Here is a 27,113-nt window from a genome sequence, read left to right on the forward strand (position 1 = left end):
CTGCCCGGGCGGGCGCGGGGCTCGCGCGGGGCCGCGATGAACATCGTGGTGGAGTTCTTCGTGGTCACTTTCAAAGTGCTGTGGGCGTTCGTGCTGGCCGCCGCGCGCTGGCTGGTGCGGCCCAAGGAGAAGAGCGTGGCGGGCCAGGTGTGCCTGATCACGGGCGCCGGCAGCGGCCTGGGCCGCCTCTTCGCGCTGGAGTTCGCCCGGCGCCGCGCGCTGCTGGTGCTCTGGGACATCAACACGCAGAGCAACGAGGAGACGGCGGGCATGGTGCGCCACATCTACCGCGACCTGGAGGCGGCGGACGCCGCGGCGCTGCAAGGTACCTGCGCCCTGCGCCCGAGCATTGTTGGCTCAGGCCCCGCCCGGCCGCGCTCCCCACTGTCACGCTCAGCCCCGCTCTCCACGCAGGGAGCCCCCCCCGCCACGGTCTGCTGCGATCGGATCGGGTCCCCATAAAGGAACCCGGTCACCTCTGCATTCGAAGGGGGCAAGTGCCAACCCCCGGTCTGCACCGAGGTCCTGTCCCTTTGGGGACGACGGGTTTCTCCGTGGGCTTTCCCACGCCCTCTGAGCGCCGAAGGCAGAGGGAACTTGTTACCACGAGTTTGACTCCGACCAAAGAAATGCCTCGGCGGCCCTGGGGAGGGGAAACTAAAGTGCCTTCGGGAAGTTCTCGGGGCCGATTGATGCACGAATCTACCCGGGGTGCCGAAACATGTAGGCACGTTTTCAGAAGCGTTATCTTAAAATGTGTATCGTTTTTTTTTTTGTTTTGTTTTTTTTTTTGTTTTTTTTTTTTGGCTCCCTCCGTATGTTACTGTGCTGTGAACCTCTTCAACTGGGGCCGCACGGATGATTTCACTATCTATAACTTTATCCACGAGAAAATTACATTGTTTCACCAGAGATAAGTCCTTGAGTTACGTACTCGGCCCGACTGAAAGGATACCGTGCCTCGTAAGGCAAAGCGCTTGAAGGACTTAGCCTTCTTTGTACATGTATTCCATGTTTTTGGTAACCTCAAGAAATCTGCATTTCTGTGTATTTATCAATTACCCTGAATCTGAGACTTTTTTTTTTTTTAAAAGAAACCCAAAGCAGAGACCATAACCAACCATAAGGATGGGTCCAGGAAATTTGATAGTGGCAGTTGCTTTTCGACAAAATTTTTTGTTTCCCGGGAAAACATTGAACTCTAACGAGAAGATTAACTTGGGCACCAGCCCTCCCCCATATTGGTCATTTGTCACCAAAATTATTGGCACCTGCCTTTTAGGTCAGAACATCAAAGGTTAATAAAATCGTTGCATTTTCAACGCTGGTGTGGAGGGTAACTAATACAGATTGTTGTTCTCCCTGCCAAAACTTAAGAGATAGTTATTTGTTTTCCAGGGGACAGATTTTGGTTTTTAAATTGAGTTCTTGTGTGATAAAATTGCATGTTTACCTATGAACTTGATTTCTGTAAGGGTGCTTTTCTTAGAGGAGGTTCAGCTACTCCAGTTAGAACCAACCCATGTGACCTCCACATTTCATGAGAAACCTGAGGTTCATTTCTTGGCTTTGGATGAATTCAGATTATTAATTACAGTTTTGATTTGTCAGCCTTGAGATGAGTTTCCATTTTGAGGGTTCTCCTACTAAAGCCGAAGAGCTGCTTCTGGCCACTGTTCCCCACAAAAAGAGGAGTGTATAATGTGTGTGTTTGAGGGGGAGGTGTTACTCTCTGGGCTGAGATCAGTTCTTTCCAGGTGTCTTTTGCTCCAGGAAGCCGATCCCATGAGGTCTGACTTGTATTGGGCTTGTCACAATTACATGATTTCCCCCTAAGCAAAGTTCTCCAGCAAATTGCTCTAATTCCCCAAGACTTTTAGGGGAGGAAGGCAGCTGGAAGTTCAGTCATTGGCAAGCCTTCCCGTGTGAGAAACTTGAAGCTCACTGTAGAATTTTTGTTTTGTGTGATCTTTGTCCTACCGACTGCCGTTGTGACTCACGTTTTGCAACCCCCCCCCTTCTTTGTTCCATTTTCCCCCCCCCCTCATCTGGACTTCTGAGGACAGCTGGGAATGGTGAGGAAGAAATTCTGCCCCACTGTAACCTGCAGGTTTTTACCTACACCTGTGATGTGGGAAAGAGGGAGAATGTCTACCTGACGGCCGAAAGGGTCCGCAAAGAGGTTGGCGAGGTCTCAGTCTTGGTGAACAATGCCGGAGTGGTTTCGGGGCATCACCTCCTGGAATGTCCTGACGAGCTCATTGAGAGAACCATGATGGTCAATTGCCACGCACACTTCTGGGTAAATATAAACATCCTTATTTTCATTTCGGGGCCCTACTCAGTGAGAAGGTTGGGAAGGAGGGTATTTTCAATACCAGCCTGAAAGCCACCTGCACACTTTCACCACAAAGCTTCCTTCCAGTTCACTATTCCCCATGGTGAATTACAATGTATGCTAGTTACTATTAAAGAGCTGTTTGCTCCCCACCGCCCCCCACCCCAATTCAGTATTTCTTGAGAGGGTAGAGGACTGAACATTTTGAACTAGTTTGAAAGATTGCCATTAAAATAACAAGGGGAAGCATAAAACCCCGGGTTTGTTTATTTTACTTTCTGTTGAGTTTGTAAAACATTGGTTGTTCTTATGAATTCCTAAAGTCAGAGTTTAGGCTTCCAAATTACTGCTCAGCCACATTTTGGAAAGTGCCAGAGATTCTGAGATCAGCATCTGTGGTCCCCTGGGAGCAGTCAGGCCACCCTTGCAGTCACTGAACGTCCACTGACCATCTGCAGTGTCTGTGGCATTGTCCTGTGGGAGTACATCTCCGCTGAGAAGGTGCCTCTCTTAGGAGAACAGAAGTCACCCTGATAGGACCGCAGTTACTGTGTAGGGAGCCGGGGGGCTATAAGACCTGGTGAACCAGGGGCTTCAACCATATCCGCTTCTAGATGACGGTTAGGACATCAGAGCCACTACAGCATCTAAGGATGAGAGGGAAGCGCTTCCTACTGCTCTGGGGACAACACTAAACCAAGCCCAGCTTTTCAGCTGAACTGATTCAGTAATTGCGGGTGTGAAACTCTGCCCTATAACTGCACACTGTTGATCCACCTGATGCTTTTCTTCCTCCATTGTATTTCCCCCTTTAGTTTTGTAGACAGAGTAAGGAGATAGGGTGGTGTGTTTTGTTTTGTTTTCCCCCATAGGCAGATTAGCCTTCTAATCAAACACAACAAAGAACTGTTTCTCCTAAATAGGTCACATTAAACCTCATTAATTTTTTAGCAACTGCTTAAAAACTTAATCTGGCTTTAGAAATACTTCGTATAATGTTGCCCCTTGACTATCAACCCATTCCTCTGCTCCTGGAAGAAGCTTATTTTAATGTTTTATTACTGTTTTCAAACCTGAACTTTATTTAATTCATTTCCAAACCTCTAGAAATGAGCTTATAAATGACGTAAGCTAACTCATATCATGTTTTAAATGAAGATTACCAGATACAGTTTGGGGGAATTTAAGTGTGTGTGTGTGTGTGTGTGTGTGTGCAGGGGGGTGGGGAATGGATGAAAGGTCTTGCTGCCGCAGGGTCCACAGGAACAGGTGGCAAGTGACAATGGGATAGATCTAATGAGTAAAGGTCAGTACCGCTGAATGAACTGGGCAATACAGTTTATCAAGAACCTTGTGTGTAAAACACAAGGTAAAGAACCTTGTGTGTAAAACACAAGAGTAAAACAAGCACCCTTTAAAACAGAGGACACACATAAATTCCAGGTGGGCTGTAGTCTTCCCATTTGAAGAATGGTAAGGATGAAGGTGCCATAGAAACTCGAGCTGATTCCAGCCAACTCGTCATCCTTAAACACGTGTCCAGCCATCAGTAGGCCGCTATGAACCGCAGACATCAGGATTGGATTTTTCCAATATCCTGGACGGAGATGATGCTTGGTTTCCAGACCATAAACGTTTACCTACACAAAATACTCTGGAGTTGGACCATCTTGCCTGCTTTCTCTGCATGGTGATTTTGCTAGGTTGTAACATTTCAAATGCAACCAGATTTTTAAAGAAATCCCATGCAATCTGAAGTTAAATGCTTAGAAGACGAAAGCAGCTTCTCTTCACTGGCCCTCCTATAAAATGAGAGCCAGTTTAGAGTATTTTAAGTGCAGACAAGCCAGAGCTTCAGCTTTGAAGATGTGCATGAGTTGATGTCTGTGCCTTAAACATTGGGCTACTTTCTAACCTAAGCAGAAAAGTAAATCAAATCTCCAGTAGAAATATTATGAAGCCGAATCGATGGAGACAGAAGGAACAAACCACCTTCTCCGAATCCTTCCTTTGCTTTGAGATGTTGCTTAAGTACACAATTTAGGGAGTTCTTGGAAGCCCTGCCAGTAATGACGTCACTTCATATTAAAATAGGGGAGGCTCCTGAATTCTCCAGCTGTTTTTCCCCCAAGCATCTAAACTTAAGAATTTATTTTCAATATTGCGTCAGAAAATTCATTTTCAAGTTGGAATTTCTGACTTTGTGCCGAGACTTAAAAACCTTTTAAGAAGTTGAGATCTAGCAATTAAGATGTAAAAGACAACTCACATAATTGGCAGGGAGTGATGGGGGGAGTAGGGGTGGTTTACATGGTCTCAGAATGCAGCTGCCCTCCCAGTCATGCTCTGAGGTGAAAATGTGCGTGGTCACTGTTCAAAGATGCACAGTATGGGCACGTGCTGCTTTCCTTCCAGAAAAAAAATGACCAGGGTGGCTTTTCACTGTGTCCAGGTAGGGAAAAGAAGTTGCCCCCATAACCTTTGGAAAATAAAAAGTAGATCAGCAGAGCAAAGACATGTTCAGTCATTTGGACAGATCGTCATGAGCCAGACTTTTAAGTAGCAGTTGTTGTCTGTTTTCATGAACCACTCACTAGTGTGGTGGTCCTGACCCAGAGTTAAAGCGAGATGAAAAACCATGTGGACATCCGCCGCCAAGCTGTGGATGCGGCCACTTCCAAAGCTTTCCCCCAAAGCCCGTCCCCCTGCCGGCAAGGCCGTCTTCCTCCACTCCAACTACCTTCAAAGGCCTAGCTCAAGTGCTTACTGGAACCCTCCCTCCCCACGCCAGCCCTTTTCTGGCATTTTTGAACTGCAAGGGTCCCTGGGGACCATCTTGCCCCGCCCCTTGTTTTCTGATGAAGGTGCCTATGAAGGACTTGTCTAAGGCTTCTTCCCTTCCTGCCATAAATCTCTTGCAGCACTTCCTGTCATTACCATCCGTGGGTGGATAGTATGTGCTCTCTGGTGTCGCTTTTTAGACGTTATACCCTGAAATCCCCAAGTCGATGGCAAGCTCTCTGAAGGCAGTTTATTACATGCATCTGTTTGTTTTCCCCTGCCTGGCACAGAACTCCACTCATAAGCCGCTCAATAAATGTTTGATAATACAGGCTAGGCTTCTGCTTAAATATTTAGAAGATAACCTATTCAGAGACTGCTCACATGTATCTGCCTTCTGAGGTTTCAGAAGGTAAGCATTATGCTGGACTCATTCAAACAGGGGAAGATTGATGTGATTTCAAAATGGGGCTGGCTCACCTTCGTTATTGTATGTATCTCCTTTTGTTTTCCGACTCAATTTTTCCATTCTCCCTGCCCCGCCTGTATGCTCATTTTTACTATAGTATATTAACTGTGCTCAGCGATACGAGGCTAGTGACTTTGAGAAGGCTGGTGTGGATATACCAATGTGAATCAAGCTCCAATTGAGTGCCTGGCAGCCATTCATATTTCCTAATGACGGGGCCTCAAGGAGAGGATTCTTACTATTTGTGTGCACGCTGGAAGTTTCTGCACTCCTTGGCAGTATTCTGCCCTCCGTGTTGCTGCAATACTGCATATGCCGGTACCCTCCCATCACCAGCAGCTCTTAGAGGAACTTTCTCTTGGTGCCCAAAGAAGTGATAGATTTGGGGTAGGTCCCCGTCAGCGTTACCTGCTGAGCCACAGTCGTGGTTAGGACAAGACCGTGGAGAACGTATATATGAGACAACGCACCTCGAGTTTGCCATAATCATAGACATCATTCACTTAGGCTCTCTGTGTCTTTGTGGGATGCAAAAGCTTGAAAATACCTCTCTGGTCTCCTTTGAAATATGGCAAGTGGGCCTCCATACAGGAACTGCAAACCCGTGTTTTCCCCAAAACATTAACACTTGTTATTTTTCAGGAGGTGTCGGACCTTAGCTTGCCATTTCTAAAACACCAGGTTTATCTGTAAGATCCTTTCTGACCAAAGAGCTGCATTTGGCCTTAATACTTGAGCAACACATTGATCCCTGATTAACCAAAAGGGGGAAGCAAAAGCATTTAACTGCAGGCCTTTTATGTTCTGAAGAGATTTTGCATGGCAAAGGACTAAATCTGTCAAATAGCTAGTCGGTAATTTACTTCTATTGATATGGTAGTCAGACAAGATAATTGGTAGTTAATTAATAGACCACTTAACTTAAAAGGTTTCACAGTTTTAAAATACTAATTACTGAATTAGGCATTTATCTATATCCAAATGTCTAAGGTCTATTTAGTTAAAATCCATCCAGGAGAAGTAAAAGCCCACCAGCTTAGATCTGAGTAATGTAGCACTTAAAGACATTAGAACCTAATATCTCATGAATGGTCCCTAATCATTACTGTTCAAGTTCTTTTGTGATTTACTAGTTTTTAATCTCAAATACTGTAATCCTCTGTTCTCTGGTTAAAGAAACCTAGTTTTGTTCAAGGCCTCTTAGATTTAGATTTTTTTTTTTATTTCTAAAGTATTCATGTATTGGCAAAACTATATAGCCAATAGTTCTTCCTCCGAACCAGAATATTAAGAATTGTTCGACTGCGTATTTTATAGAGCATTGTTTGCCTCTCTTAGGATAGCCCCTAAAAACTTGCAATTCCAGGCCTATTTTTAAGTCCATACCAGATCTGGCTTCTGTTATTCAATAAATATCGTATGCATAAAAATCAAATGTTTGAGCTTAGAGATAAAGACATTTTATGCCTTGAACTGTAAATTGACATGGAGTAGACACCCTTGGTCTTATTAGTTCTTGTGGTCACAGTGAACAACTGAGTAAAACATCTCTTTAGATGGCAACTGTTCGGACACCTGAGACCAGGTACCTAACGGTCATTTCATAGCCTCTTTCCTAATATAAGGTCACGTACTCCTTGAACTTGGAGTGTCTGTATTTGATAGATGACGTGCTGGGTCCACATCGATTGCTATTGGCAATCAGCATCTATGACGTGATAAAATGCACTTAACATTGACTGGTGAGAGCAGGAAACGATCCTATAAACACCTGCCCAACATCTTTGCTCCATGTTCTCATCGGTGTCTGGTTATCTCAGTTGTTTAGAAGATATTACTAAGTAACCAATGTCCTGAAAAAGTCACAGTGCTCCCCTAGGCACCATGTCCAATGTGCAGCTGGATGTTTTTTTCAGAGTGTGACCTGTCAGCCATCCCTTTGAGACTCCGCACTTTCGCTTCCCTAAACCCACTTTTTCCTGCTTCTCTTCGCATCTTTCTGTCAAACCTCTTAACCTCCTGACCCTCCGAAATATAACGAGTCCTTAGTATTGCGTGCTCACACCTCTTCTCGCCGTGGACCTCTAGCTGGGTAATCTCTTTATTTCCATGGCTTCCACTGTGACTTCTGTGACAGTTCCCAAGTGCACACAACTGTCTTATCTGTTCCACTCATCCCGCAAGTAACATCAGCAAGTCACAAAACTGAACTCCTTTTTGACCCTTGTTGAATTCCCAGGTGTAACCACTCCCAGGTTTGGAGACATCAGCAATATCTTTAACTCTCCATCCTTCGTGGGTCACCAAATCCAGACTGTTCTGTCACTTCCATGTACTTTGACCCAGATCTTTCCAGTCCTGCCTCCACCTGTGTGCTTCCATCACCTCTTGCCTGGACTCTGGAAGGAGTCTCTGAATGTCTTACCCTGTTTCCAGCCGTCGCTCTCCAACCTAGGGTTATCTAAGCCGACTTGCATTTGTGGTGTGCCTGCCTGCTCAGAGATTATGCCGACCAGAAACTACCCCAAACCCTCGCGTGACTGTGTTGCTCTCAGCATGAAGTCCAGGTTCATCAGCCTGGCAGCTTAGGCCTTCCAAAGCAGATCTCCACCTGCCTTCCAAGCTCATCCCCTGTATGTCCCCTGGTGTACCCCAAACTCCACTTGGTCTGGACACCTCACAGTGCCCTGAAGGAACCCCGCACACTCAGCTGTTCTGCCACTGAGTACTGCCTTACTGGGAGACACAGTGAAATAGTTCAAAGTGTATCACTGCTCCCTGCTCCCGAGAGAGCAAAACCAGCACAATCAAAATATTTTCATGTTGACTAAATAGTGTCTTTAGTATAAAGGGCTGTCCTTGTAGAATCGTCGCAAATCCCTGGTTCAGGGCATGGCCCTCTTGTTGGATTATGTGCTATTTATCTCAGTTCCTGGAAACAAAGTTGGCATGTGTTCGTTTCTCCCTCGTTATGTGTATATACAGGGCCTTATCGGTTATGTGCCTGAGTAGAAATTAATCTGTAGGACATGGAAGCATTCTTTTACCTGTGCTACTGCTAACACTGATTGAGTAGGTGCTTCAGAGGGACTGAATGGGCAGTGACCTTGGTGGCGTCCTTAGCCATTCATTGCAGGATTGGGTCCTGGGGGCCCGGAGAGGAACTACAGACCCCAAGGCTAACTGCTTAACTGCTCCCACCCACTTGCTCAGTTTATTCTCTTCCTTTAAATTTGTTTTTACCAGAATCATTTTTCAGATTTCCAAGATCTTTGGCAAATTCCGGTGAACTGACTTTAGTCACTTGATTATATCTAAGATGTGGCAATCAGAAAATTCCTTTCGAGCAGTGCTAACCTCACTTGGGAATTACAATACATTTTTAAAGCAGGAAGTCCCATTTTATTTAAGCTTTTTTTTTTTCTTGAGTTAAGGAATATTAATAGTAGATTCATCTAAAATTTTTGTTCTCGGTCTTTCAGAAACTACAATTAAGCCTGTTTTGATTATGATAAGTAGCCACATTGCCTCTGTCTAATCCAGATATCTGCCTGTGTCCACAGATGTGTAGTTGGCATACTTGGCTTGTGTGGGAATGCTCAGTGAATGATAGGGAGAAGGTGCGGGTCTGGGGTGCAGTTATAACCACTGCACCGGGAAAAGTCCATTCCAGCCTGGGTTAGAGTCCTCCATACCCAGGTGTTTTTGGACCCCCAAATTGTACTATGCTTAAATTCCACTAGGGGGTGTCCTGGCAGGGTGGATTTGTATCTTATTTCCTACACACACAACCAGTAATGTTCCCAAGATGAAGGGCCTTCTGTAGCTAATCTTTGGAGTATGACAAACGCTGAGAGTCCGTGAGAAATAGGGGACCATTCCCTGCCTCCACTGAACGGGTTAAATCCAGTGTTTTGAGCCTGTAACTCCAGGGATCAGATTAAAATGTGTTAAATCTCTCTTGGCTTAATTAGCGATGTCTTATCTCAAGTTACTGTAATAGTTAGCTATTCAAAGAACTAACCCCTTCTTAAGGTTTCTATTAACTGACCTAAAAACTCCTTTTAGGCCGAGAACCCCTCGTAAGCATAACTGGAAAATAACTCAGAGGATGGAGTCTTTTCATTCTTTCTTGAGAATGTATAGTAGTTAAAGCCAATAGCTGGTCCCGTAGGGCGGCCTGTGACAATGGCCTGTGCTGTGACTACACTGTTCAGAGCGGAAGTTTGTGGGAGCATGGCCTGGGGACTCCCTCACATTCCCCCTGCCACACTGGCCGGCCAGCCCCGGTCACCTACGTCTCTGGGTATACGAGGCTCCATCGCAGCCCTCGAGGGGATGCCTTTCAATAGCAGGAATGCTAATAGCTTTACCCAGCATGGCCCATGCTTGAATTCCTTTTTCTTTTTCACTTTATTTGTCGATTCTCTTAAAACTCAAGTTCACACCTGTCAGGGACCATTTTCCTAAATGCTCTGAAAGTAAAATTAAGTGAACCACGGGAGGGGGGAAAATTGAATATCCTCTCATAATGATCATAAAACTTTCAACACTTCAGCAAATGCTGCTAGAATATTTAACAAGTAAGGGCAATGACTGCTGCAACCTTGAGTGCTGTCAAATCAGCCCAACTGACAAGCCACTTACGATGAATTCACATTTGGAAACAAAACATTACTTGGTCTGTGAAACTCGCAGAGATCACACAGAGCTGTGTGAAAGGTGGCGACCGTGTTAACACAGAACACGGGCAGTTTGGGTTTGGGGAAACCACAGTGTTTTCTCTCATTTGCCGCTTGCATAAAATGTGAATTTCGTGCCTTTCCTTCAAATAGCTTAGTACTGGGATTTTTGAATATTAACGTAGTTTGGCTTCTTAGTGTTATTCTAAACAATGGGGCTCAAAATAACACTTCCCAAATCAGTGTAACTGGGAAAATATTTGTGGTGTAACTTATGTAAGCACATGGGTATTTTGAGGACAAGTGAAACTTAAAATTCAAAGCCTGAATTTTCCCACCTGCAAATTGTAATTAACATACTGCCCCCTACTGATTTCTCAGGGATTTCTTTAAAAACAAGCTAGTTCTACAATCTCTTGGGAAAGAGGGAAACATCAGGTATACTAAATTATTTTCAAGTAGTTCTGTGCTGTTTGTGTTTTTACATTTGCTGGGCACTTTTCCATCAGGCATTGTCATTTATTACATTTTTAAAACAGTTGCTCTCTGCTCCTGCTAAAACAGGACTAAAGAAAAGGGTTGGAAAGGGCTGTTATTGGAAAGCATTTTGGGATTTCCCAGCACCATCTAGGATTCTGGAGGAGAGGGCTGGGCAGCTGAAGCAGCTGCTCAGCAATGTTTCTGAGGTCTCTCCTAGTGGTTAGGTACTGGTTTTTTGCAGGAAGTGTGGTCTGGCACTGAGTGGAGGGCAGGAAGCCTGGGAGCTATACATAGTAAGAACCAGGAACTGCAAGAACTTGAAGAAACAACAGAAACAAAAATAGATAGCACTTTTAACAACCAAAATAGCCTATAAATATATGCTTAATGAGTCTTGTGTGCACTTTCTGTGCTTCAACACAGCACTTAAATTTCATAAAGCTCTTTCATTCACACTCTTCTGAATTAAGTAGAGCCCATTATGCCATTTTTATGGATGAGGAAACAAACCCAGAGAGGTTATGGCACTTGCCTGAGGTCACTGCTGGGGGAGGAAGAGGTTAGGACCCAGACTCTCATCCTAGGCTTTAGTTAGAACCTCAACAAACACAGCCAGCCCTCACTTGATACGGTGGATAGATTCTGCGACTTCGCGCAAAATGACATAACGAAATCAATTTCGCCATAGACCAATTGATATAACCAAGAGTGACGTTCCTAGGGCATCTCATCAACATTATAATGAAATGAATGAAACGACATTATTCGAGAACCTCCTGTACTTATCTGGGCCACATGTTCAAAGCACCTAGACCTTCCTGGGAGTCATTTATGCCTGTGCCCTGTGATATAATGTAAGAGTCTACCTTCAAATGTTGATTTTTTTTTTATTAGCATGGTTAGGTTAGCAATGACTCATTAACTCTAGCTTAATATCCCCAGAAACTTTGCTCTTTAAATTAGACAAGCATGTAAACGTCTAGACTAAAGAGCCATCAGCACACTAGAGTTTTATTGCCAAAGCCCAAGTCAAGTGTTTTAATCTGTGCCTTTTCGGGAATTTTCCATGGTCCTCATCTAAGGTGGTTACTTCATCAAGACTCGTGTAATACATACTTGGTCACTCAGCTTCCTTCTCTTCCTAGTGTGCATGTCAACATTGGCAAACTGGACACGAAAAGTGGGGAATAAAAGGACCCTTCTCCAAGCACAGGCTGAACAAAGTTCTATAAATACTCAGTACCAAACTCAGTAACAGGGTGGTTTCCTTTTAAGGTCGCCTTGTTGTTGTTGTTTTAAACTTATTACCTTCTGGGAAATATAAAGCCTTCATTCTGTTCCCTAATAATCTATGGGATCAGAATTCCAGGTAACTCCATGCGCTTTGCCTTTGGACATGCTAATCATGGATTTTCAAAAGTGTGCACTTTGGGCCAATTCATGGCACCCAGACTTAGGGCCCAAGCATCTGATTTTTAAAGAGGCGTTTTTTTTTTTTTTAACTGGGTAGGGTTTTCTCACAGGCTTACCAAAGCATGAAAGCTTCAGAAAGGTAAATGTGGAAGATAAGAAAGATACACACTGAGGCTAAAAAAACGGTCTGAATTTCCTGTCTTGAAAGCTAAGCTTTCAAAGCCTCTGTGGATGAGGGAAAAGGATTTTGAAGTTTTCTAGGTATCGTTTTGAGAGCTTATTTTCACGTGGGCGAGCACGTCTGAGTGCTTTTGGGCTGTTATCACAGAACACCGAAGCCTGGGTGACTTACAAACAACAGAAATGTGTTTCTCGCAGTTTGGCAGATTTGTCCAAGATCAAGCCTCCGGCAGATTCGGTGTCTGGTGAGGACCCACTTCCTGGTGTGTAGGCAGCTGTCTTTACTGTAACCTCGTATGGTGGAAGGGGTGAGGGAGCCCTCTGGGGCATCTGTGATGAGGGCACTAATCCCATTCATAAGGGCTGCACCCTCATGACCTAGTCACCCCCAAAGGCCTCACCTCCTAATACCGTCACTTTGGGGGTTGGGATTTCAATATCTGAATTTAAGGGAGACACACCACTGAGACCACAGCAGAGGGGCTGGCTAATGCTAAATATCGACCCAGGGCCAACGTGCGTGTAGTCAGTCTGTAAACTCCCAGAGTCGGTCATAAAGCTCAGCGGGCTCTTGATGTTGGCGTGAACTGTCCTTTATCTGATAAACATTGTTGGGGGAAGAGTGTGGGGAAGGGGGGATGGGGTTTCCTAACCCCTGAAATCCTGCTCCGAAGAACACGGGTGGGCTAGAGGGCGGAGAAATCAGTCTGCCTATTTTGCGGAATTTCTAGGAGAAATTGATCTGAAGCCACTTGAGGTTTGGCATAGTTTCCCCCGCTCACGCTCCAGCCTTATGCTCAGCCGCTGGTCCAGAAGCAGCTACCCGCACGCTGGCAAAGCCACCTCAGGCCCCCTCCCAGACCTGCGGGGTCAGAACCTGCGTTGGATTCAGGTCCCACCTTATGCACATCAGGGTTGAGGAGGAACTGCTCTTGGATACTTATTTCCCTTCTCGCTTTCTCAATAGTCTTCCCCCTACCTTTTTTTCTTCCCCCCTGAGCTTATCAGCCCATTAGAGATCTTGTCAGCCAGGAAAATGCCAGTCCGTGCACTCTGGGCTCCGCCCCGGTCTAGCTTCAATTCTTTGATCTGGGTTCCAGTCCAGTGTTAAAAGGAAGAGCCCTGGTGCTCTCTTGTCACTATTCTTGGTGGCTGTGCCCAGGGTGGTGTTTCCGAAGCACAGGCACCTCGGCACAGAGTGGAGGTCCTACAGTGGCACTAAAGAGCTCTGTTCTTCCTGCCCAGGACCCGATTGGGCCAGGACCCCCGCCCCCACTTTTGGCCGCTGACACGTTGTCAACATTATTATCCTCCAGAGATCTTTCTTACCTTAGTAGTGCAGTCAGTGATGGTTTGAAGGTGTTGGCATACAAACGAAAAGTGATGGGCTTTTGAGCCCAATTTTAAGTTGTGATTTTTAAATTTTTTTTAAAGCCCAGAATGTCCTCCAAACCTAGAAAAATGTCACCACTGTGAGAAAACATCATTGCTGGGCTCTGTGGAACTTGACTTGCCAACGTGCACGTTCCTTTTAGAGAGTGACTCTCAGGGGGACTCCTCCCCGCTCAGGGGCACTTGGCAGCATCTAAAGTCAGTGCTGGTCAGGTTGTTGCTGGCATCTTAGGTAGACCCCATGGACGCTGCTAAACAGCCTGCAAAGCACAGGACAGCTCCTCGCATGACAAAAAACTGCCCAGCCCCAAACGTCGGTGGTGCTGGGGTTGAGATACTCTTCTAGAACACTGGGTTCTCATACACGGCTCCTCTTGGCTCCAGGGAAGGTTGTCTCCTGATGCCTGATTCCCTCCCTGGCGTAATTAGCCTGGGATGTGGCCTGGACAGCTAGTGAAAACCCCTTACGTGATTCCCATGTGTAGCAAAGTTTGAGAACCACCGATTTATAGAAAAGGTGGCTTCTGCAATCCTTCAATTTCTTTAAGAGTTTCCCAAAGATCTTTTTTTTTAAAAATAAAACAATGCATAAGACAATATAGGTACTTCATTGATCCTCGTGCCTAGTGAGTAAACGCTAAGTTGTGATTGTGCGTGCTTGGGAAGAAAACGTTTTCAGGAGTAACCTCTTGATTATCTTTCATTTAGGTAAAGATTTTAGTTTCTTGTGAAGACTCCACAGTAAGCAAATTAGAAAGCAGAGAATTTGAACGGTTTACACATAGGAAATGTGGGGGGGGGGGGTGATGGCAGGCGATCATGCGGACATTGCTAAGCGGGGCTGTTGGACCGGGTGCGGGTGGGGAAGGAGTCCTGCCACCTGGCTGAGCCTGCGTGCACGCGCTCACGCCTCATGGAAGTGGTTACCGGTCACTAGAGCAGAACGAAGCTTCTGCCCTTTGCCAGAGCTGTCTTCATTACAATGTCTGAGATGTGATTTGAGTTTGAGGCAAAGCGAAGGGATTAATGACAACCTGTTGTGCAGCAGACTATTTGGCTGCAACTTTGTGGGTTATTTCCATTATTCTATAAAGAGTTATTAAATGGGGGAAGGGGCCTGAGCTTGAGGGAGATCTGGAACACTCCTTTGATCATCCAGGACTCAGCCAGGGGGCAGAGCAGAAACAGTGCTCGGCATTCATGGTTTCTTTTAACGCACTGAGCTTCCATGGGCTCAAGTCAAACACAGAAACGTGATGGCTGTTTCACTGACAATTTGTAATGTTTGTAATACAGAAGAGGCGTGAATTCAAGTTACATTATTTTAAAAGGCACAACCATGACACCATATAAATGTTTAATGAATAGTTTTACTGGTCACCAGCTGCTGGCAAGTGCCCTGCTGGACTTCATGCTTTATTGAATCATTTACGAGAGTCTCAGGCAAGTACTACCTTCGCGTTACGACTTGTATTTTGAAAGTGTGGTAGGAATCGAAGGAAAAAAACGATTGGATAGAAGTCGTAACTTGGAGATCTCCTTTTCCTCTCACAAACAAGTTAAGAGTGGTCAGGTAACAGGAGGTTAAGTGATTGGCAGTTGGGACCATGTGGTTCCTGGACTCCCAAAGCCATTGTACCTTCCAGATTGAGTTTTGAGTCGCTCCTTTCTGGTATTTCTACATAGCAAACTCCAAAATATACGGGAATGTTGATATCTGAGTTTCTACCTCAGGGTAGATTCCTCCCACGCTTTACCATTGGGGAGGCAGTTCATGAAGCATTAATTTTGCTGAATAACCCATGGTGTCATCATCTAGATGGTCGTTTGAAAAGCCTCGCTCTTTTGTTAGCTTCTTGGTCGCAGGCAACTGTAGGACTAGACTGGTGTGTGTGTGTTAAGTATTAACTGCTGATACCTGCAAATGTCAGACTGACCCCTGTAGCCTCCACATAATAATAAAAAGGATGGTAGATTAACATCTTCAGTCTCTTGTCTCTAGCTGAGAGAGGACATTCGGTGTGGATCTGGTCGAGATTTTGGTGAACATGTGCAGTCTGAGAGAGTAGTTCCAGGCTTCAGTATCTTGGGGCTCTATTGCTCAATTTGTCCCTTTCTGTCTCTACAAACACACCCAAATAGAAAAGGGGAAAAACCAAAGCTGAGATCCAGTTACATGAATTTCAGAATTTGTGCTGTCGACTGCAAATAAAATATTTAAAGTCAGTACATTACCAGCAAATATAGATTTCGGTTTTACTTCCTAACTGAGGGTAATTTTAGAATGACAAATGTTCAAGGAACCCTTTCTATGGTCAAAGAGAAATGCCTAAAGTTTGGTGGTCAATATATTTATTAAGCAGTTACCTGTAAATCTACAGAATGAAAAGTAAATATTTAGCCACATGTTCCTTTCCTATGTTAGCTTGGAGGTATGTCGCCACTTTTTAATCTTTGAACACACTAATGATTTATCCTATTAACCTTTGTAACACAGTTCCCTATTTTTTTTTCAGCGCTTTCAATAGTGTGTACTGTTGAATCAGTAATTTTCCAGGAGCAATGACTGAATTTTCAGAGAAGGGTGCCACCAGATGTCATGGTATCCTCGTAAAGATGCAGCATGTTCCGTTGTGAGGCTGACAAAGATTCAGACAGACGGAGCAAGGCCCCAGGGAGAGGTGTTGGGCCACCTGGAGGGGTGGGCACCACGAGGCTGTCCACTTAGCAGTTCTTTGTTCAGTGGAGTCTTGGTTGTGTCTCTTTCAAATTGTGTGTATTGTTGTTATTTGGAGATTCTGAAAACCCTTAAACATACGTCAGAAAACTGTACTATATATGGGCAGATGGTATTAATCCTCTTATCGTAATATGATTTATGGGCCTCTTTAGAAAGCCTACTCTGTTTCTTGGATGTTCAAATCAGAGATAAACACTTCAAAACAGTTCTTTGAAAAGATGCCTTTTCTTGACGTGACCACAGGACGGTTGTGAAAATGCACAAATGCAAAAAAATTCAGTGTGAGGCCCTTTTGTACTGGGAGAAGCTAACTTTGCTTTCCCCTTCGTATCCACGAACCTGGAATTGCTTACAAGTATGGAGAACACATTTTGGGTGTTTTACCTACACCTTTAAAATGTCATCAATCTCGAAATTTCAAAAGTCAGATTGCCGGATACCACTTTTCTTCACATTCTCTTTTGTTTAACTTCGGGCTCATTTGCCCCCGACAGTGCCGCTGCACGCTCTGCGTTGCCATCTGTCATTAAGAGAACCAAGAAGGATCTGGAGCGTTGGAACTGTGGGAAGTTAATTTGGCGTAAACCTAATAACATGTCAGAGATTTCTCAAGATATGACATGGCTCGTCTATGTGACGTCACGCTCCTGTTTAAGAAGTTCTCGTTTACATTCTAAATAGGATCTTTACAGTTATCTTTCAAAGTGTCCGGTGCTTTCAAGAGGACCCCTGAGGAGCTCTGGAGATATTAGACTTGTTAGTTTGTTTAGGAGGAATTGTCAGTTTCCTTGTGAATGTCCTTTTTCCTTTTTTTTTTAGTCACAGCAACCCTGTCAGCTGGTGGCAGATTATGCTATTGGGGTCTTGTGATAAAAATTAATCATGGGGAATCACAGGTCCATCTCCACACTTTTTAGCCAGGGTCCATTATTAAAGAGTTTTCTCCTTTGCAGATAAGATAATCCTCAGGTCCATCCCAACTCGAAATGCTCTCACTAAACAGACCGATTAGTGTATATTGGTTACTGACTGAGACCCCCCACGATCAAGGGTCAACCCTGCGTATTTCCTTGGTGAGGACTGGGTGTCCTCCCCGTGTTTCCTAGACATTTCAGTGAGAGGGCACAGCAGTGGAGCACAGTTCTCTTACATAGGTCGGGATCCAGCCGACCACCATGGGCTCCCGTACTTCCCGTAGAGATCCCTTTCTCAGGTGCTAACTGCTGGTCCAGGTAATCCATCCTTAGAGTGGAGAACTCATGGCTGCCCTGGCCTTCAGTGACTTATCTGAGATGCCACTCTCAGATTCACTGAGGGCAGCCCACACGTGAATTTGGACGTGGGCTTCAGGTCTGCCCTTTGTGTTCTTCTAATGACTCTTTCAGACAAAATTAAAGATCACGAACCTTAGCTTGAACTGACTGGTGTCATGGCAACTAGCACTTCCCCTTTCACTGCTTGTCCCCATCGCGTACATGCTCCAATATTTGTGCACATTAATAATTCATTGCAAAGTGCCAGATTTCTTTGTGCTGTCAAACTGCGTCAAGGCCGGAATACGCTGTGCTATCTCAGATGTCATCTACCAGACTGTTGAGGGCAAGAGTAATTAGGAAAGAAAACCAGTCACGTTACTTGGGAAAATTCCTGAAAGGGCGATGCTTTCTAGCCACCCATTTATGGCATTTTTCTTGTAAAGTAAGGGATAGAATTAGTGTTGATCAAAGTTTATTTGGTAATGTGCTCCAGACGTAAGGCAGGAGTTTGCTTGTGGAAATAACGCACGAGCAGTAATTGCTCACCTCCACTCAGGCAGCAAAGGAAATGATTAACAGCCTTAGGCCTCAGTCACATGGCTCGGGCTCCAGCGTGAACCCTGAACACTCAGGTTTGAAAAGAAGCCTCGAGTAGTCCGATGTGCAGGCTCTCATCCCGGGCTGGCCTTCACCCGGCACACAGTAGGAGCTGAGCAAGTGGAAGCTTTGGAAGCCCAACAGTCTGGGTACCAAAGCCAACCCCTCCCAGTTTCCTCAGCACCTTCTTTTTCCCCGGACTGTTAGACCTGTCATTGCACAGCTTTTCTAAATAAAGGACATAAGACTTGTCTTGAAATGGAGCAAATACAGTGACACATTGGATTTCATTCATACAGGAGCCATATTTGTCCCTGATCAGGCAACAAATTGCATATTTTAAACAAACGGTTGACCTGACACTACTTTTTTATCTTTTAACTAACCGCCCCCCCCAAAAAAAAACCTTCATATTAAAACAAACAAACCTACGTCACACTTTACAAGCTACGTAAAGTGAAGTATTTTTCCCTAAAAAAATACATTTACAGCCCACAATTGGAAAAGATTTTAGTCACTTAGCCCTATTTTGATGGATTCTTTCGTTTTCTCTTTTCTCTTTTTTTTCTTTAAATACAAACCCAGTAAGTTAACTACTGGGAGGGCGTGCAGGAGGAAGAAGCCCAAATCTTGTTTTTTGTAGAAGCTGGGAGCCACCATGCCCAGCTTCTGTGAAGGAGAAAACTAGAACTGATGTCGGATTTAACACTGTTAAGTGCTAAATTCTGCCTCGAGACAGGAATAGGAGCCACAGCCATTTTACCCATCCCTGTTTGGCCAGATCGGAATACAGTACCTGCACGTAACAGATGTGTGAGACACTTCTGAATGAATAGTGAATACCACCCGACTGATTTCAGAGGAGGGGACGTTCATTGGTTTCAGAACCTTGCAACAAATTAAACTTAAAAAACCGTTAGGAACTTGTTAATCTTCTATCACCTACTTTTATGTGGTGCCGGGCTCTGGATTAGTCATTTAACACCTGCAGGCGACAATGTGGCCCATGAATACCAGGAAATCATTTCAGCCAGCCCACTCGGTGTCTGTGTTTCTAGTCAGGGCCAGCCGCCGGCTTGAGTGAGAGGGGACACTGGCCACGTGAGCCGTCACAGTCAGTTACTCGGATTTGTCGGGTCACCAAGTAGCCAATTCTTTCTGGGGTTTTATACTGTGTGTGATTTCTTGGGATTTCATACTGAATTCTTATCCTTAAGAACTTACAAACATGGATGGCCCTTTATGCTCAATCTGTCCCTGTCTCCCAGCACTAGGCAAACTTAATGCTTAGAAATGATCTCTGGGTAACATCAAGAGTAAACGTTACGCTTTTTAGCTCTTCTGGGAACAATCCGTCCTAACAGATACTTAAGACTTGTACACTTGATTATTTAAGGGTAGGATCTTCTAGTTTGGATCGGAATATATAAGCTTCTTTGTGACGTTCATGTATTGTGGTTCTGTAATATAATAGCCATCGATAAGCTAGAGATCCTAACGGTGAACTTGTAATGACCTACAGTACCACAGCTTGCCCCTTTTTTGGCTATCAAGCAGACCAGCATCAATTATTATGATAATTACCCTAACCATTCCCACGCACCACTACAAAGAAATAACGCCAAGCTAAAACGTGTGTCTGTCGTACATACTGCAGTGTGCCAAGTCTATAAAGTACGTGAGAAGTACTGATCACTTTCTTCCTCAGCGCCTGTCACAGCACATCCTCCCCTAATGGTTGAAAGAATCTGTATCTTCCAGCTTAGTCTGGGGTAGCCAGACAAAGGAAAACAATCAAAATCAAAATACCATAACACGTACCATTATATGTTGTGATGAATGGCACCAACCGTATGTCTTAAAGAAATTCGGACAAAGTCAAGGTGAATAGAATAGTGTTAGATAAAGGCTTCATACCCCTAACTACCTTTGATAGAGAAGCATTGGGAGACTCCAGGACGGAAGCACTTTGAAAAGCGGAAGAGGCTCTGTAAATAGGTGATGGATATTACACTCGGAATGACATAGGAGGGCATGGGGGGGTAGATTGTCAGAGAAGAGTTAATGGGTGGAGCTTCCAGGTGAGAAGAAGCATGCACGAGGGTGACCAGAGTGAGGAGGCCCCGACACATGGGGTCTGAGTTGGGGGCGAGGGGCAGGAGTCAGACTGGAGAAGACCTGGGGACGCGTCACCAAGATCCAGCTGGCAACTGGATGCGTTACGGATCACAACGTGGAAAAACTTCAGAATTACTGGAATGACTGTTTTTGATCTTGTGCATGCCAAAGTTATCATAGCAAATTAGATATCTATGTAAGGCTTCAGTGATCCCCTGGCCAGGAAATCCTCTGAGAAGGGAATGCAGCTCTTCCTGAAGTCCATTGTGGAGTGTTTGGGTTTTTTTTAACTTCATAAATCATGGGAAGCTGTGTTGGCAGTGGGTTATAACTCAACAGTAGACAGATTGCTCTTTGCTGCTTTCTTTTAAGAAGCAGGTTATAAAACTGTTGGGAGCCTGGCAGAGTAGTTCGTAGATCATCTTAAGCAATTTGAAGTAATTTTTTTTTTTTTTTAAATATAGCCTTGCCTCTTGAAGGCAAGAGAGCTAGACAGAGGGAGAAGAGAATTTAGTGAATAAGATCCATGCCGCCTCTGGGCTCACGGCCCTGGAACTTGTGCCACGTGCTCTGCTACACGGCGTGGCCAGTCACCTGCCTCTGTGGGAATGTCACTGACTCCCCAGCATACCCCACCGTGGAGCGTGGTCATGCAGAAGTTTTCCTCAGTGCAAAGTTGGCATAACACAGTGTTCACTAAAATGCTTCTGTACTTTGACCCTGTTTTGCTTTCCTAAACTACTTTACCTTCTGTTAGTACACTTTGGTCATAAGGCTTTGGATGCTGGAAGATGATGCTAGAACATCTTTTCACGGGTTTCTCACTGTGTAGATACAGCTATCAGGTAAACATTAGCACAGGTCACCTGTAGGCAGGAGGTGCCTCACGGAGCGGGAAATGCCTGCGCCAAAGTGCTAGGAGCTTAAAAAGATCTCTGACCTGGGAGTCATTTAGATTAGCAGATAGCTTTCACCTGAAAGGTGATAAAGAGCCTTCTCCTGATGCTTTCTTTTCATCTGGACATTGTCCCCAAAGGGTCTTGTGTCACTGTCTTGTTGGTCACGGCTTCTAACAGGCCTGCCATGCCAGTGACACAGTGGGATGTTAGCCAGACACTTAAAGGATCTTCTCTTTGATAAATTCATTTAAAAATAAACGAATTGGGAAGTGTAATATCGTGTGGATAAAACTTGGTTTTGTGATCTTGGGTTGGGTTTTAGATGAAGCATATCACGTCAGTTCTGAAGTTTGTGTCTCCCTTTTCTTTCAGACCACGAAGGCTTTTCTTCCGACAATGCTGGAGATTAATCACGGTCACATAGTGACAGTTGCAAGTTCCTTGGGATTGTTCAGTACCGCGGGAGTAGAGGTTTGTCGGATGGAAAGCATTTCCTGCATTCAGTCGCTTTATCGCATGACAAATACGCTAAAACCCTAAAGAGTACCTGCCGCCTATCCATTCACGAAAGCCCTCTACCTGTGTGCCTGGTGGGGCGCTCCAGTGACCCAGGGCCCGCTGTTGAAATGCAGCTCTGCGTCTTCTGCCATGAAATCCCTTACACGGGCTTCAGCATGCAATCAGGGGGCAGCGGCCGGTCCTCGGGATGCCCCCTTTCTGTTAGCAGTTTTGCTTGATGACAGTGGGGAGGGACAGGGTTAAAAATAAAGCCATGGAGGGCGGTGGCAATGCCATAGGGACAGATAAATGAGGTCAAAGGTAGACCTTCTGTTTTGGTCAACTTGCCAAAAGCGAGCTCGTTTGTATGAGCTCCTCAGATGAGATGGTTATGGCATCTCATGGGAGGTGGGAGGTGTCCTGCATTGTACGTTCTTCACCATATTCAGATTATAAAACATGCGTATGTATGTATATTGCCCTGTGCGGTTTGTCCTGTAGCGTAAGATTGAAAGCATTGCCTCGTGCATACACCAAAGGACACAGAATAGATGACTTCCATAGCCCACATTGCCGTTCCTAAATTTAAAGTTAGGTAATGGAGAAGAACTTCCTTTTATACCACGTGTCCTTAGGTTACATCCTAGTTTAAGTTCACAAGGTATAGTTATCATTTTCATTTGTTCTTTCCCCTAAAATGAGAATCAGATCATAACAACTTACAACCTAAGCTAGGCTTGTCTTTGTTCTCCTAGCATTAATTTAAACAAACTGGCTTTTCAGTCTCCGTTACTGAACAAGAGACCATTTGTAAATTTTCCAGACACTTCAAAGGGAAGCTGTCTCCATTTTTAACTCCAGCTTGTTAGCTTTCATAGAGTCCTTTGTGGTAACTTCCCCAGAGTAATACGATACTTCGTTGATGTGGCAAAAAGTGTTCATCTGTTTCTGCTGTTGCTTTGAAAATATTATTTCTGCACTGAACCACATCAGATATCTGTCTTTTAAAATGCTTTCCTTTTCTTTGCTTAGTCACCTGTAACCTTTTGTAGCAAACACGTAACCAGAGTTAGACCAGGGAAGAAGCTTGGGTTTGGTCTGGGATCTGTGCATGTACCTACGACTGTTTCCCTCCTCTCTCCCTCTAACTCAGGATTACTGTGCCAGTAAATTTGGAGTCGTGGGTTTCCATGAATCCCTGAGCCACGAGTTAAAGGCTGCTGAGAAGGATGGAATTAAAACAACGTTGGTTTGCCCTTACCTGGTAGACACTGGCATGTTCAGAGGCTGTCGGATCAGGTCCGTGAAACCTATCTTACTACTGATAAAAGTTGTTTTAAAAGTCATCATTGCATAGCAGGAGAATACGTGGAATGAGGTCTTCAACGTAGTCAGCCTTGTGCTTTCACTGTCACTTGCCAGGGAACCTGTAGTTTTCATTGGTCAACATTTGTGAGATTGATTAACAAGCCAGCGTCTGGTGCCACACTCGTGTCAGCCTGCAGAGGTATCAGCGAAAGCATGGCTTCTGTCCACATTCAAGGAGAAAACAGAAATACCGGGGGTTTTCCTCAGAAGCTATTTCTTTGGCAGTTCATTTCTTTGTAAACATTAGTGTTGGTAAATAAAGGTGACTTCGGTGTAGATGGGAAACAGTGTCACTGCCACAGAAGAGTCATGGCCTTCCTTCTGAAAAGACCTTTTGACTATTACAGTCCAGATTTGGGAGCCTTTTTTCTGCCAAGAGTGTATGTAGCTAGAGTCACTCTGACAGGATGAGAAGACACGATTAGATTTACTAGAAATGAAATGAAATACCCACCCACTTTGAAAGGAGGCATATGGGAATATAAATGTCAACTCACATCTGCCTTGAGCTAAGCAGAATAAACAAAACCATGAGTCATTAAGAGGGTACTTGTGAAGACATGCTTACTTTGAGATCTTTGCTTGGATGAGTTTGAAAGGCAAAGGCAGATAACCACTGAGTTCCCGAGTTCCTCAAGTTCCCTCTGGTCACATCCTGAACCTGACCAAGCTGCCACGTAGGTGGAGGGCGCTTTGAGTCACTGCAGTCTCGGGCTCACGCCGTCCGTCCGTCTGCCTGGGAGTGGACTCCAGCTCTGCCTCCTTTCCAGAGTGTGTGTGTGTGTGTGTGTGTGTGTGTGTGTGTGTGTGTGTGTTTTCCTCTTAGGTACTTAGGGACCAGTTCCTGAGGGTCTGAGGAGCTGTTTCCTATTTAGCATCACAGCAGGTGTCCAACGCTGTGGTGGGACAATGAAAAAGTGAAAGAAATAAATTATATTATTAGGATATTTCAACGGGGAACTTATTGAATTCAGCTGAAGGTAGGATGTCTCAATGCACTTCACCTCAGAGACCCCCTCGAGAAAAATACCTTGGCTTTCCCTATGCAGGCATCTGGGAAAGTACATCGCCAACTTTTATTTCACTCAGGAAGACTCTGCCAGTGTTTACACACCGTCGTTTGAACTAGACTTCATACTAAAAGTTGGCATCTTGTTTGGGTTTAGTGTTTGCCATGCCAAACATCCTCTCCTTTTTCTGTTGAAAGAAAAAAAATGGAAACCTAATTTGAAATACCTTTCAAGGCATTTTTAAAACATGACTCACTTTACAGAAAAGCAGACTGAGTTTTTGCCTTTTTTTGTTTTGTTTTTTCACTTTGTTTTCCAGACGATGCACATAAAATGTGTTCATAGGGAAAGTTGGAAAGCACAGAACAGCACGATGCAGTAAACAAAATGGATCCCAAATCTTGTCGCTCAGATAACATCACTGTCAATGTTTTGATATGTCTTGCTGGTCTTCCCGATTTCGTGTTCTTGCCTAATTGCATTGTTGACATATATGACTTGCAGGAAAGAAATCGAGCCTTTCCTGCCCCCGCTGAAGCCCGACTACTGCGTGAAGCAGGCCATGAAGGCCATCCTCACCGACCAGCCCATGATCTGCACCCCGCGCCTCATGTACATGGTGACATTCATGAAGAGGTAACGGGCCGCTCGCGCTGGGTCTCCCCACATCCGCCCCAGAACTAAACTGACCCCCCACGTTTGCTAACGACTGGCTTTCCTTTGCAGCATCCTGCCTTTCGAAGCTGTCGTGTGCATGTACCGGTTCCTAGGAGCGGACAAGTGTATGTACCCCTTTATTGCTCAAAGAAAACAAGCCACAAACAATAACGAAGCGAAAAACGGCATCTAAGAATCTTCTTTTGTACGGAATATCACTTCTCTCCGAAGACGATCAAGACGTTTCAGTCCGGTCCACATCCACATTAGCGACCTTCTCTGGATTCTAAATCATGTCGATTTTTTTCTTTTTTTTTTAATCAACTTTTTTAAAAAATAAATAAAGGGTAAATTCACTGACTAGAGGTCTTGGAAAATGTGATCTGCAAATGTGAGCTCAAGTTGTTGCCAACAGGGTCCCTTTTAGGCAGAACCCCCAAAACCAGTCTACTCTTTTAGACAAGCACTGTGTGTCATCTCCAGGCCACCGCTACTATTCTTTTTTTAATGAGCAGAAAGTCTAGAGATGATGACGACAGTGTGTTTCATGTGCGTGGTTTTTTTTAATTCCCGTAGAGTTTATTAATTCTTGTCATTAGACTCTGTAGTCAGTTGACACCCTTGTAACTTCAAGGACTGATAGCACTCTATTTTCTCATGTTTTCTAAGTTTCAGCTTTGCAAAGCCTGTGTGGCTTTCTCATGGTGTTTGTGAGTACAGCGCTTTTCAAAAGGAATTTTGAAATCTCCGTCAGTTGGAATTAAATGATATTTGATTGTTACAGTAACAGTGATCAGGTCCCTTTCTTAAAGTCATAGTGACTGAGGTGTTAGCCGAATTTTAAATTGTATCTCTGAAATCTGTCCTTAAGTATCTATTACTCTGGAGACCTAGTTATCAAAAAAAAAAAAAAAAAAAAAAAAGCATACATTTTTCTACCTATGAATTTTGCTGCATCAGAAAGTGCCCTGTCCTCAGGAAGTTGCTGTGTTTCATTTCTTTGGATGGACTTTAATCTAGAATACATAGCAGCTCTGCAAAAGAAAGAGTTTCTAAAAATGGGAACTTCGGCATTTGAAAAAGTCCCCATTTTTGTGCCAACTATGATTAGTGAGGGGGAAAATCTTATCCTATGGAGTACGTATGGAAGGGTGTAAAGATTCTTTTAAAAGTTTTATTCACATTGTAGAACAGCAAATGACATTTTTACAGTATTTTTTTGTAAAGCAAACTATTTTGTGCCTTGAATTTGGTAAATGTGTATTAGTGAAACATTGTAAAAGTGAACTTCTACCTCTGTGTCTAAATGTATACCATCCACTTGTAAATTACTATAAACTATTATGTGACTGCCTTTTTTTTTTTTTTTTTTTTTTAGAATGTCTTGTTTAAACAGCGACCAATGTTTAAGGCTATTAAGATAAGCCATCTTTTACTAATTAATTGGGAAGTTTTATAAAGGACTGATTAAATTTAAAGAATTAACTTACATACAACTGAGTGTGTGCTTATTAGTTATCAGCAGCATTGTAGGGAAAAGCATCGTGTTTTTGTTGTTGTTCTTGTTTTCTCTGTGCCATATCACACCTTAGTTAAAGCAAAGTATCTGAATGCGATAATGTTCAGGAACAGACATTAACAGGCATAGGGTACCATTCACTCAAATGTCCAATGTTTCCATCTGCTGAGATGAGATCCTTTATCAGGGGCTTGTTTATACTAAAAGTGGGAAAACAGAAAGGCTTCCGTGACCTGTGTGTTTGCACCACAGATCAAATCTGCACTGTGTCCACGTCCACTGGAGTCCTGGCTCGCTGCCAGTGTCCCCATCGCTGGCCGTTATAAGGAACGGCTTCATGCTATGTTTGAACTTCTCTTTGTAGATGAGAACCAAGCCTGAGGCCATTAAAACAACTGAGGCACTGGCTGCCTCTTCATTTTCCATTTGGGATTTAAAGAAGTACTTGGAAGTAGAATCATCACGCTGTGGGCAGAGACATTTCAGAGGGGATTCAGGTCACCTCTGCGTGAGCCCCCCACCCCCAGCACACTCAACACCCCCGAGAAATCTGTTCTCCTTTCACCACCCAGTTCTCCATCTCATGACGAAGGAAAGTCTTCCTTACATTTACATTTTATTCTCATGTGTTGTAATTTAAACCTCTTTCTATTTTTGTTTGTTACTGCCCTTGTAAGATTGTCCGTCTCTGAGTTCAATAAACCTAATTCATTTCA

General features: G+C 44.3%; 1 protein-coding gene across 1 annotated transcript; it reads left to right on the top strand.

Moving 5' to 3' along the window:
• RDH10 (retinol dehydrogenase 10) lies at window positions 1-27,113 on the top strand. Its single transcript, XM_081070374.1, has 6 exons — window positions 1-325; window positions 2,067-2,302; window positions 21,718-21,816; window positions 22,997-23,142; window positions 24,726-24,857; window positions 24,948-27,113. The coding sequence occupies exons 1-6, from the start codon at window positions 37-39 to the stop codon at window positions 25,069-25,071; spliced, it is 1,026 nt and encodes a 341-aa protein (XP_080926500.1). The 5' UTR covers window positions 1-36; the 3' UTR covers window positions 25,072-27,113.

Source organism: Rhinolophus hipposideros (genome assembly GCF_964194185.1).
Source record: "Rhinolophus hipposideros genome assembly, chromosome: 13".
Taxonomy (NCBI): Eukaryota; Metazoa; Chordata; class Mammalia; order Chiroptera; family Rhinolophidae; genus Rhinolophus; species Rhinolophus hipposideros.